General features: G+C 38.7%; 1 protein-coding gene across 20 annotated transcripts in view; it reads left to right on the top strand.

The window, feature by feature from the left end:
* mark3a (MAP/microtubule affinity-regulating kinase 3a) overlaps window positions 1-13,322 on the top strand; it is a 49,113-nt gene that overhangs the window by 12,621 nt on the left and 23,170 nt on the right. For all 20 annotated transcript variants that reach the window (XM_044142831.1, XM_044142830.1, XM_044142828.1 and 17 more), the window contains exons 4-8: window positions 5,284-5,332; window positions 6,848-6,913; window positions 9,048-9,118; window positions 10,538-10,594; window positions 12,408-12,644. In XM_044142831.1, coding sequence (XP_043998766.1) covers window positions 5,284-5,332; window positions 6,848-6,913; window positions 9,048-9,118; window positions 10,538-10,594; window positions 12,408-12,644 — 480 coding nt within the window. The remainder of the gene's footprint in view (window positions 1-5,283; window positions 5,333-6,847; window positions 6,914-9,047; window positions 9,119-10,537; window positions 10,595-12,407; window positions 12,645-13,322) is intronic.

Here is a 13,322-nt window from a genome sequence, read left to right as displayed (position 1 = left end):
AGCATAACAGCAGTATTGGCATATAACATTAAAATGAAATTGCTACATTGATTCCATTTTTTTTTTTTAAAGAAAAAAATCTCTGAAAAGTGTGGTGTGCAAATATATCCAGCCTCCTCTTCATCTAGAACCCCTAAATTAGATTCAGGCCTCCTTAACTGACTTTTACACCTTTTGGCCTACATGCATTTTTCTATTGGCGGCAAACTAACCCTCAGATCACACAGTGACACAGTGGTGGCAGTATGATAATGTGGGGTGGCTTTTCTTTAGCAAGCCACATTATGATCCGCTTTGTAAAACTGGATCAACATTAACAACCAGAATAGGTTTTTTGTTTCTGTAGGGGGAGGGTAGAGACATGGTCATGTGATATTTGTACAGTAAAGTGATCGAGGGTTCTGAGTAGGACTGGACAGTAAATCTAACTGTATGTATTGCGATAGACGTGATCAATATTAATAGATAATACGTCTGATTAAAAAAAATTCAATATGTAGAATATTCACTGAACTCCGATCCAGAACCATAGAGCATTCTGGGGGATGTAGGCAGAGGAAAGAGCTTAGCTGCTCAGCCTCTCACAGTGAGCTAGAAAAAAAGTTGGTTGGATAGATTAAGTCAGTCACAGTTTGGTTACCTAGCAACAACCCATCAAGAAACTTGCGCAGCAGCAGTTTCAGGTTTCGTCACAGTGTCTCATAGCTGCTTAAAAATAAAAAACAATGACGTAGAGAGAAAACTGTGGATAAAACAATAGCACAGGAAAGGTCACATCGCTAGTTTGGTAATATTTCACATATTTAAAACAAAAAACTTATACCTTCTGAAAATACTACTGATGGCAGGAAAGAAATCAATTACAAGAAAGTGGCTGAGTGGAAGCCCACCAACATTGTGTGACTGGTCAGCCACTGTAGAAGAGATACGTGAAATGGAAATGCTTACCTTCTCCATAAGACTCCAGGAAAACAAAATTCAAAAAATATTGGTTGAAATAGTTAATATATAGGAACTCGAAAGTAAGTTGAATATCATTGATTCATTATTTGGGGTGGTAGTTGGGGTTTGGTGCTGTGCGGTTTGGCAGGACTTGGTAATTCTGGAAAGAAACTCCCACCTGTTTGACTCTTCTTGGAACTTTGTAACGTGTTCACCAAAAATCTGTCTGTCTCAGTTTTATTTTTTTATGATGTATTGCTGCCCTCTTTCCTTGGTGACATCTCTGTTCTGAGTGCTGTTCACTGTACTTGTGATTTATTTATTTAATTTATTATTGTTATTATTATTCTCTTCTTTTTCTTGTTGGTGTTGTGTTTTGACATGTATAAAAATCTCATCAAAAATAAAGTGTATATATATATATATATATATATATATTTTTAAAAAAAGCAATGTAGATGATGTGGTCTCTTTCAAACAATGTCGAAAGTGTAAGAAAATATAGATAGCATCGGTTTTCAGTCATAACAGCACAATTAATATCGGTGCATCCCAACTTTTTTTGGTGGAACAATTTAGTGCACGAGTAAACCAATCTGTTTTGATTCCCTGTTTTACGCCAGAACTTCCCACACCAGGAGCATGGCTTGTTCAGACTTTTCAGATTTCTTGTGCTGCAGTGTTCTGGCTGGACGCAGACCCAGCGATTACATATTTTCGTGTCCTCATCTGTTAGTTTAAGGATTTGTTCGTTTAGGCTGATTTGTTTGTCCAGATGAGAGCTGAAGGATCCCAGTGACGGGCTGAGCTGAACAGAACCTGTTCAGAGTCCTGGCTGAGATAAACAACGTGGCTCTGCTGCAATAAACAGCAAACACACATCTTCGTCTCGGTTAAAACTCCAGAGGCTGTAATTTGTTGTTTGTGACTCATCCCTCAGCCTGTAACCGGATGGCACGGAGGTTTCCAAAAGCACACAAATAAAAATAAAACCCAGGAAGTGATCTAATGTTTAGCCCACTCAGACTTGTTTATACATCCCGGATCAGCTGTAGTGGATACAGGAAACGGGAACGTGCAGATTCAGTTTCTCCTTTTGGTTTTTGAGCTTGTGAAAGCCAACAGCGTCTGTGATTTTTAGCGTCGAGCTGTGTGTTACTTCCCCTGAAGGCGCCTGATATTGATGACAAAATGGATGTAGTCGAAGCACGCCGCACATTGTTGCAGTGGCACGTTTTTGTCCTTGACCTAGTTTATAGTGGGGTTACCTTATTTCATTCTACCGTTCTGTTGCCTAACCATTTATTTATAGGGGTTTTTTTCTATTTAAATTTCATTCAAACTAGTATTAAAAAGTCTTGAATTTGTCTTGCTGAAACCTGCCAATTAGGCCCGTCGCGATAAACAAATCAATTAATTGCATGATAAATTAAAACGAGCTCAATGATTTTCATTTGCGTGATTTATGGTTTTTCTCTTGTCTCTACCAAAAACTGGTTAAGTCTTCAGAATGATGCTTTGGTTTCATCTAAGCCTTTTTTTTTTTTTTTTTTGAAGGACAGTTTTGTTTACAAAGACTTCATGATTAATTTTATTTATTTATTTATTTTTTGTTATTTAATTTGGATATTTAAGATGTCTTCCGGTTCCAGCTTTAAAATGTTCATTAGAATTTGAAGTTTATTAATCTTTGAGAATATAGCATTATTTTGCGATTACCATCATTACTACTTGGAAATTGTTACTCAAACAACATTATCGTTTATCGCAATAATTTCTGGGACAATTTATCGTCTAGTAAAATGTTTTATCGTTACAAACCTTCTGCCGTTTCTCTAAAACAGCCAAAGAACAGACTACCGATTCCTATTTATTTTGACCTGTAAAATTAGCTTTATTTATTCACTTGCATTAATTCTATTTCAGCTGTTTGAACATGACTGTGAAAAACATAAAAATAAAAAAATGGAAAAAGCCTCTACTACAGTTCAGAGTAGCGCTGTTAAATGCTGTTGACTTGGAGTTCGATTGAAACTAGCCTACACAGAACTGGTCAAATTCTTCTTTGCCCTTCTAATTTAGAAGGTTGGCTGGACTTGAGCAACTTTCACAACTGGTGGGTAAATTAGTTTTAACCTTTCAATATGCAACATGTTGAACAGGTGATATTTCCTAGATGATCATATGTATCTCAGTGGTGTTGAATATTCTTGAAACGAGAGTCTAGAGGATAAACTTGGTGACATTCTGTACCATTTTATTCTCGTACCGAACGGGAGTCGATGGACCGCCAGGAAAAGCTTTTGGACTCATTCTACCAGACTTCAGTCTGACTCACCGAGCTGCATCACCTTGTAACATAAAAGATTTGTCCTGACTATTCACTTTCAGATCACCTTTGATGAAATGATAAGCTTGTTGTTTTGCTGGTCAGAACCCTCCATGCCTGGAAAACTCCCAATCAGCAGCGTCGCGTCTCGGACCGTTTTAAAGCTTCAGGTCTCATTGATCCATCGGTCGAACTGGACTCCAAACACACTCTAGTGTCTTACTGATATGAATCAGCAGTTTGTCTGCTGGGCGTCGCTGTGAAGTGATTACATCTAGAATAAAAGGTTGCTTTATTTCCCAAAAGAAATGTGGACCAGACTTGTGTGTGTGTGTGTGTGTGTGTGTGTGCTCCAAGTCGACCCGATGTTCGAAGCCTTGCTGAATTTGAAAACGGCCCCCTGTTGTTTATCACCATCTGTTAGCCTTTTAGGCAGTGCAGAGCAGAAAGTGTCCCAGTACGTCTACTAGCCTGATTCTGTCCACACACCTCTGCCTGCTGCGGTGTCTTTATTTATACCGCTGGGCCAGGGCGAGCCGCTTCATGCATTCGGTTTCCTGTCTCTAAATGACGTTCACACCAAACTCAGTAGCACACCATGTTGGCATATGTCAAACAAACAGGGGGGGGGAAAAAAACAGCTGGGAAATGATTATTTTATGGATGCTAATGAAAAGAATCCCAACCCGTGTGCACAGCTCCGTGTGCTATAGCAGCAAACGTCTTCTTTCCCCCCACAGGGTTTATTACCATGTAGTAAGTAGAACCAATAAATTATAACTTAATGAAAAATGGATTTTTGACATATTTCTCTTTCTCGTGAAATTGTCGGCTATTACAAAACATCTTTGTTGAAAATACAAGTTTTTTTTTCCCCCTATATATTTATTTTCTTCTTGTAATTTTCAGAGCTAAATTTTGGGTTTTAACTAGAATTTTTAAAATGAGCAGCTGAAATATGACTACGCAATGAACATGGCTGCAGTTTACGAGTTTAGTGATCAATTATTCTGTTGATTGATCGGATTAAGAAATTGACACATTCTGTAGATTTTTATGTTTTTTATATTTTTACAGTACAGACTCTGAGTCATACAATCAAGTGTTTATCACCGGACCAGATTGTGTAAATAAAATCAATTTCAAATCACTTAAAAAAAAAAAAAAAACCCCACAAATGCCAATATTTGATAACTCCCAGAAAAGTTTTTTATTTTTGTAATCTTCGCCTCTCTGACAATGCAGCAGAACTTCTGTCGCATCATTTTGCTCAGTCGCATAAAGGAAGTGGTGGTTTGTTTTTGTGTTCCAGTTTCATCTGCAGCGTTTGGTTCATCAGCACGCCTGACCACGTCATGGCGCCCCCCCCCCCCACCCCCACCCCCACCTCATGAAAGATTGAATCCTTTTTAGCTTTTTATGGGATGGAAGAGCATGGTGTAGCGCACAGCTAGTAAATAATACATCCCTCTCTGTGCTGCTCTGGATGTGCAGCGGTTTTGGCTGCAGCTGCTCTCCGAGCTCCTGTTGTTGTTCCTGGTCAAAATGGTTAACCCTCCCAGTTTGGCAGCTTTTTGAAATTATATCAACCAAAAAGGGACAAAGAAATGAATAAATTGAGGGTTTTTGCATCTTTTAAAAAACAAATTGAGCAGTTTAATCTGGGGGGGGAAATCATTTGGGTGTAGTTTATTTGGGGTTTAGAGAAAATAAAATACATTCTGCTTCATAGATCTGTTTACCCTGGTGTAATATTTGATCATAAGTTGTTTTTTTTTTTTGGCAGGAAATCAGTAAATTTCTGTATGATGAATAATAAAATTTATATATGAATAATAATAAACTTCCCTCATGGTAGAAACCATACAATAAAATGACATGGATTATAACGATTGGTTTATAAATGGTATAAATGATAGATTTGGTGTTTTACTGTGTTTCAGCCTCATTTTGGTAGATTTAGCAAAAATGTGAGAGTATTTAATCTAACTCTGTTTGTCTGTCATTTACAGCTTTTCAGAGAAGTCAGAATAATGAAGATCTTAAATCATCCCAATATTGGTAAGTGGATCTTTCATAACTTCCACACAGAGAGAGACTGCAACATCACACTGGAAGGGTTTAGGATGCGAGATGCTTCCTAAATATGTTTTTAAAAGTTAAGATCATTGCTCAAATTAAGGCCTAGTAACTTTGTATGTTTCTAACACACACATTGTCAGACATTTCATAAGGTATTCCTGGAAAAGTGACACCACTCTGAAGTTGATCTTTGTCTCAGCCTCTCGCCTCTCTTTCCAAAGGCTCAGCTGACCAATCATGGCTGAGAACCAAACAGAGCTTCTAGCAATCTAGACCTAGTCAAAGAAACGAGGTTGATTTATGATGGCAAATAAAAGATGAAGGATTCTGCTCAGATTTTAGTTTAAAGGGGCAGTATTATGTAAATCCCTTTTTTTGACCTTTACATCATGTTATCTTATTCTCTTTGGCCTCACAGAGCAGCCTTCCCCCCCTCAGCTCCTTCAGACTAGCCAGCAGCAATTGGTAAACACCTGGTGGACCTGCCTGTCTGCTGAGCTCATTATAGAAGCTACTTCTCAGATCAACGCTGGTAAAAACATTAAAGGATTAATAGAGGAGCCATGTTGTGATGACTTCCTGAATGCAGAGGTTTTTAAGGAGACAGAGACCCAATTTCAAGGCATTAAATTACAAAGCATTTCTTTTACGTCATATTTGATATATATGCAGCATTTTTTTAACTTCAGAAGTTAATATAGTAACTTGACTGTGCTGTAAAATGTCACTTTTTATCTGGAAAACCAATAATACTGCCCCTTTAAGAAATAAGCCTTTATAAGTGTATTTTATGGATATGGGATGTTAAAGATATTAAAGAATCATTACAAATGCTGCACATTATTCTTTATAACCTAATAGGAATGTTTTTTTTTTGTTTTTTTTATTAAACATTTGTTGATTAGATTAGTTTTATATCTTGCTTCCAAAATAAATTGTTGTTAGTCCTTTTTTTTTGTCCTTTCAATATAAAATATTTAACTTGATATTAAGCATCCACATCTTTTCCCTCCTTTGTTTTTGACAAATCACTTAACCTGCTGTATTGTGTGGCTCAGTCACAGCTTTTAACATTTAACCAGATTTGACAATGATTAATTTTTCATTTCCTTGCTGCTCGCCCCATAATTTCCTCTGCAGGAAACATGATCGGAATAATAAGACAGATCCCTCTCTTCATCTCCGTTTACTCTTCCACCTTTTCCACATGTAGCAGGGCGAGTCTCAGCTGGTATCGGCAATCAGAAACAAACCAAAAAAAACAAACCACTCCATTTTGTTGTGCAGTACTTATTGAGGTTTGATTGATGCTTACATTACCCCCTCACACACACACACACCCACACACACACACACACACACACACACACAGGTCCATTTTTATTCCACGTGGCTCTTGTTCGTGTCCATGAATTAGTTTCTTTTCTCCCCTCCCGGGTTTTTCAATGTAATTGAATTCATGGTTTTCCCTCCGTCTGTCCTTCCTTTCTGCAGTCAAGCTGTTTGAGGTGATTGAGACGGAGAGGACCCTCTACCTTGTGATGGAGTACGCCAGTGGAGGTGAGCTGAAATGATTACGTCTCATGTTGTTCCATAAAAACCCCTCCCACCTCCGCTCGGTCCGCCACATTTCACCAATATTTTCTCAGATGGATTGAGGGATAACATGAAAACCACATAGTTTTACACCCAACGGCAAAGCGAAAGTTTTTCTAACGGTGTTGAAGCAAAACAGATGAGAAGTAGGAGTGCACTGGTGTGTCGGTCAGCCGATAAATCGGGCCCGATTTCCCTGATTTTTCTGAGATCTGCGATTTGCTGATAACTTTAAGTGAAACTGATCTTATCAGTCTCCACAAAGATCCAAAAATCTACTTTTCAGTTAAAATCCACAGCAATCCAGAAACCTGCAATCGGTTTGCCCCCCAAAAAATTGCTTAGCTGTTTGTGTTTTTTTCTCTCCTCTCTAAAAATCAGTTGTAGCTGCTGCTGCTTTGCAACAAGTCACATTCTTTAGTCTAAAAGGAAAACTCTAGCGCTCACACTAAAGGAGGGGGCGGGATCTGATTTATAGTGTTAAATGTAAAAATAAGGTAACAAAACTTGAATTTAGAGACGCATGCATGCAGTGTTACTAACTTTTTAGATCTGAAGTATAATTCTCTAACATCAAATATTATTAATTGTAATAGAAAAACATTCAGTCTGCAACCCCACATGTGAAACCTGGGCCAGTTGTAGGGGAGGAAGAATTTTCTATTATGCTGGCATTTTGTTGCTTAGATATTAGGATTAAAAAAATAAGTCCTGCTCTGCAATCAATCTGTATTTATTACAGTTGTATTCCTTTTCTGTGCCTGCAGATGGGATGCTGAAGGTTTTGTATTGTTTAAAGGTGCAATAAAGGTCGACATTTGCTCAACTTTTTCACACCTTCAGGCTTTCTTGCCACGTTTTTCTTTTTCTTTTACATCAAATGAATTAGATTAGTTTTAGCTTTACAAATGTTTTAAAATGTAAATAAATTAAATAAAAAGTTTTTGATTCTGTGGTGGTAAAACCCGATTCAGATCTTGGGAGCTTTAATTCTTACCAGATTATATGTGAATTTAAACATCTTCTAGTTTTATGAACTTCTTGTACTGATCCAGCAACATTTCCAAAAGAAGTTGAGATAAACTTTCTATAATCCAGTTAGCTTCACACAATGCTCCCACTAGAAACAGCATCATCAGCATTTTTGATGAGCTTATATAGAAGATTAGATATATTATCAATATGCAGAGCATAAATTTGAGATGCTAGAAAATCATATTCTACTATTGCAATAATAATAACCACACATATAACCAGTTCAATAATCTGTTTAGCTTGTAGCAACAAATCCTGTACGTTTAAATGATACACTAGCATTTTCCCTACATTTAGGTGATATTTATTATCTTGCACCTTAAATTACCACCTGGAAATCATAGTTCCAGTTCAGCTCAAACTCCAGTCCCAGTTCTAACAAAGTGTTACACTTTAGTTTTTTTTCTTGGCTAACTTGCTCACTTTTTTGTCCTTGAATGTTTTCCTGTGTTCGGAGCTCAGCTGGCCTGCTTTTTGGGTGTCAGCTCACTCTCTCCATCTCTTTCTCTCATTGGCTTCTGAGTCTGAGCTCACAGATGATGAAGTATTCACATCCAAACACACACACGCCCTCACACAATGTGCTGGCCTCTGTAGGTAATCTCCGGGCGAGGAGTGGGGCTTCATTCATGTTTTCAGGATGCACAGAGGAATGCTTTTTGCTGGTTTTGTCTCTTTTTTTCTTTTTTTCCCCCCCAACTTTACGCAGCTGTTCCCAGCCAGCCTGATTCAGAACATAACCGGCTGTAGTTGTGCGCCGGTCTAGCGGTGTGTAGACGTGCTAACCCGGGACGCGTCTGCTCCTGGAACTCTGCGGCAGCAGCTTTCTGCCTCCAGGAGGGGCTCAGTTTGGAGTTAGCGCACGTCAGTGGGCTCAAGAAATGCCCTCAAACCATGCACATGGGGGGGCGTAGCGCGCCAGCTGCAGGAGAATGTTATTTTTATCTGCTGAGCTTTAGAAGTCGTGATTCGCTCGGTTTCAGCACGTCTCTCTCCCACTTGGAGTCCCGACCTTTCCCTGGTCGCCATCAGGCGCTTTCTGACTCCCTGTCTGTATTTGCAGGTGAGGTGTTCGACTACCTGGTTGCACACGGAAGAATGAAGGAAAAGGAGGCCAGGGCTAAATTTAGACAGGTACCTAACTTTCTCCCCCTGCAGTGTTCTGGTTTCACACCTCTGCTCCTGACTCCGCCTCCTTCTGCTGCCTGTCTGAAGACTGAACAGAGAAGTTTAATCAGTTCTCCGTACCAATAACACACACCGCTCAGCCAGGGGAAGAAGCCCAGTGCCGAACTATTTAAGCCTGGTGACATCATCAATCCTTCCATAGTGAAAGGTTTTAGTAACCTGGCAACACATTCAATAAGGTGTGGCTGGGTCGGTCACCTTAACAAATTTTGCTGGATGATAAATTGTCCCAGAAGTTATTGTAATAAACAATAAGTCATTTTAAGACTGTTTTCAACTAAAATAATAATAATAATCTATAATCCTCTCAAAGATCAGTACACATTCATTTCTAGCAAACGGAAGACATTTTAAATATCTCAAATAAATAAAAAAGAACCAAAAACGAGAAATAAAATGAATTATGAGTCTCTGTAAACAAAACTGTCCATCAAACAAAGAGCCAGACTGAGGACTTTTATCATCCAGTTTTTGGTAGAAAAAGACACTTAAAAAAACAATAAATGTTTGCAATAAACATTTTAATTTATCATGCGATTAATTGATTTATTGCTTTTTGGAAATGGCTTCGTAGTACCAACCTTCCAGACCTCTCAGGTCTTCTGGTTCTGGTCTGCTCTGCATCCCCAGAACCAGAACCAGCAGCTTTCAGCTGCTATGCTCCTCTAGTCTGCTGAAACACAGCGCTCCTTTAAATTAAGGCTTAACATCTATTTTATTAGAGCTGCCTTTGATTTATAATAACTCCAGTATCAAGAATTCTAGTCTATTTTTGCTTTCCTTTTTATTTTGTCACTAAAAGGCAATGTATCATGTTTTTGTTTTCTCTCTCTCTTAATCGTGTAAAACACTTTAAACTGCCCTGATGGTGAAATATGCTTTCCAAGTAAAGTTGCCTTTCCTGGTTGTTGTAAAGGAAAACCATAAGAAGTCTTGAAGTTTTCATATCCTTGTAAATTATACAGCGACCATGTAGAAGGTCAGACCAAAATTTAGATTCAAAACACAACTACATGCAACTTTTCAAAGGATTTATGTGTTAATAAAACCTGAAAGCCATTTATACTTAGAGGACTATTTTGTGTTTGCCTCATAAAAGTTTGCTTTTGTGATGCGTCATGAAAAGCTGAAGAGGTTTGAAAAAGTGTTGCAAGGCGCAGCAGGACTCGGCCTTTGTTGGTGATGAAAAGCCTCTGCCTGCACTTTCTCACCTCTCTTCTGTCTTTAGCGCCACCTTCACAGAGTATTATCTTTCCTGTTGGCGCCGACCGCATCGCGCTCTCCACCACATCCTTTATCAGTTTGACAAGTCAACAGCAGACACTGTGCTGAACTCTTGCCCGTCTCCCTCACCCCTCTGTACAGATCGTATCGGCGGTGCAGTACTGCCACCAGAAGCACATTGTTCACAGAGACCTCAAGGTGAGTTCAGCAACGTCATCACAGACCTGGAAACACACGCAGGACGTTTTCACACTTCTCAATGCAAAGTCAAAGTATCGAATAGTGGAAATCCACAGTGGGGCTTAGAGATCAAACTTTACATACTCTGGAAAAATTATAGATGTTTTTCAGTTTATTTGCTTGATTTAATGCATTTCATCAATAATTTACATTTCCTTACAACACTTACTATACATGAGTGAAAGGGGAGTTGGAAGAAGAATCATCTTGCAATAATCTGTCACTTTCTCAATAATTACAGAAGAAATTTTCAGGGCTGTATTCATCAAGTTATCAATATAAGTTGCAAACCGTAAATTATTCTCCTTATTGTTACCTCAAAAGTGTCTGATCTAATCCTTTTTTTTTTCTAAAGTGTTTTGAATTGATTTTTAGTAGAGCATTTCTTTAACTCCTCCTCCAAACTATTCCATAATTTTACTCCCTGCACCAAAGTGCACAATGTTTTAAAGTAGTACGCACAGTTTAACTTTTGAAAAATATTCATTTCAATAATAGCAGGACTTAATGCTACCCAATCACGTCTGACTTATTTGGTAGAAAAGGTCAGGCCTTCGTTTCCTAATCGGCCTCATCAGGCCGTCGTTCCAGAAAGCCGCCTGCTGACGACACTCGTCTTGAACTGGATCACTGAGTCCCACTGGAGTGTGTCTGTAAACACACGCCCACGACTCGGACCGTTCTCACGTGGCTCCTGCTACATCCGCTGCCGTGCCGCTCCCTTTTTGCTTTCCTTGTGTAAATATTCATGTTTTTGTGGTTTATTTATTTATTTATTTTAAGCCGTAGAGCAGAAAACGTCGTTCAGCCAGGAGGAGCTGCTGAGTGGTTTTCCTCTGCGGATCATCAATGATCCATGAAGAGGCTAATGAGACAGGAGCTCAGAGCAGCAGCCTCTCCCTGCTCTACATGTGCAGTCATGTAGCAACATTAGCAGCTCCTGCTAATGATTCAGTTCTTTAAAAAAAAAAAAAAAAACTGTTCACGAATTAACCTCTACTGGAAAAAATTGAAGTTAACTTTAGGTAAGCACCAAAAAACATAATCTCTTTAGTCAACAGAAGATCAACAAAAATATGTTTAACTCTGGATAAAGGACAACCGACCGCTCGGCTTTGTGTGTCGATTTAATGCTTTGGTTATTGGACAAATTAACATTTTCTCAGTATTCTCATTTGTCTTCCAAACATCATGTCGCCAGCATTGTTCACTTTAAATTCTAGAGGGTTTTTTTTTGTTAACCTGCCGTCAGAACTTTGCCACTCATCTGCTGTTTTTTATAATACTCTGACCTGCCAGTACAGCTTTTGCAGATTCCCATTTCTTTTTGAAAACTTACAACATATATATCCTCTTTATTCAGAAATAGAACATTTTCTGTTGTAGGTTGAGAATGCGGAGATTAATAATGGGTTGTAACTGATTTATTACTGATCAGAGATATCACAGAGTTGGTCCTGTTCAGTAGCTTAACCACAACCTGAGTGAGAGTTTTGCCTCCGTAGGCTGAAAGAACACTGGGTTGATGGAGTGAAAGCAGCAAACAGAATAGTAATAACCAATAATAACCAAATCCATACCATTTGGTTATTACTAAATGTTATGGATCGTTCAGTCCTGGTTCCTTGTTTGGTGCTATGTGATGGGTGCAGTACCACTGGTTACAGGAGCAATCCTGTTTCACTTTGGGTGTATGTACAACACACATAATGTGTATCTTAAACAAACGGATGCACTTTATGTAATGTTTTGCCCTTTCTTTTATTCAAAGGCGGAGAACCTGTTACTAGACGCGGACATGAACATAAAGATTGCCGATTTCGGCTTCAGCAACGAGTTCACTTTAGGCAACAAGCTGGACACGTTCTGCGGCTCTCCGCCGTACGCGGCCCCGGAGCTTTTCCAGGGAAAGAAGTACGACGGGCCGGAGGTGGACGTCTGGAGTCTGGGGGTCATCCTGTACACGCTGGTCAGTGGCTCCCTGCCCTTTGATGGACAGAACCTAAAGGTAGGATCATAGTGTGTGATTTCATAATCCAATTGCTGGTTAGATTTTAATGGGTTTCTGACTTATTCACACGAGTATTTTCTCCTATAGTCTCTCTGCAAAGTTCTGAGGTACTCTAGCAATTTGTAATTACAGATGATGAAGTGAGAGAGCAGTTTAATGTAAATTGTTTCCAAATCTATGTTGATCTAGATTGTAATCCATGTCTTCTGTTTTAATTAATGGGGTGTAATTCAAATGTGTCAGCCTGTTGGGAATATTGATGCCAAGTTACTTGATGTTCTCAGTGTGTAAACAGATGGTTGGCTGAATGAGGTGGAAGTGGATTTTGATTTGTTCTTATTAACGGTTTGAAATAAATAACAGCAAATCATCTGCATATAAATTTATTTTTGGTGGTTTATTGGCTGGTTCAGTTCAATAAGTACTTTTCTTTTGCTGAGTCTCAGTTGTCAAACTCCCGCCTGCAGTTGGCAGTATTTCTGACTTCTTCTACTCTTTGCTGCAGCCTTATGCGAAGTCGAGTTACAGTCTGTGATCTATATTTAGAGTAACAAATACTAAACTAAGTTATTAAAAGAAAAATGTCCATGAGTCAAAGCGTTCTGTTTGTTTTCTTTGCCATTACTTTTATCTTCTATCTGTAGAGTTTGTAATGTTGGTGTATGTAACATATAC

The sequence above is a fragment of the Gambusia affinis genome, linkage group LG16, assembly GCF_019740435.1.
Source record: "Gambusia affinis linkage group LG16, SWU_Gaff_1.0, whole genome shotgun sequence".
Classification (NCBI taxonomy): Eukaryota; Metazoa; Chordata; class Actinopteri; order Cyprinodontiformes; family Poeciliidae; genus Gambusia; species Gambusia affinis.
Note: the sequence above shows the minus strand (reverse complement) of the source record. Positions and strands in the feature narration are given on the sequence as shown.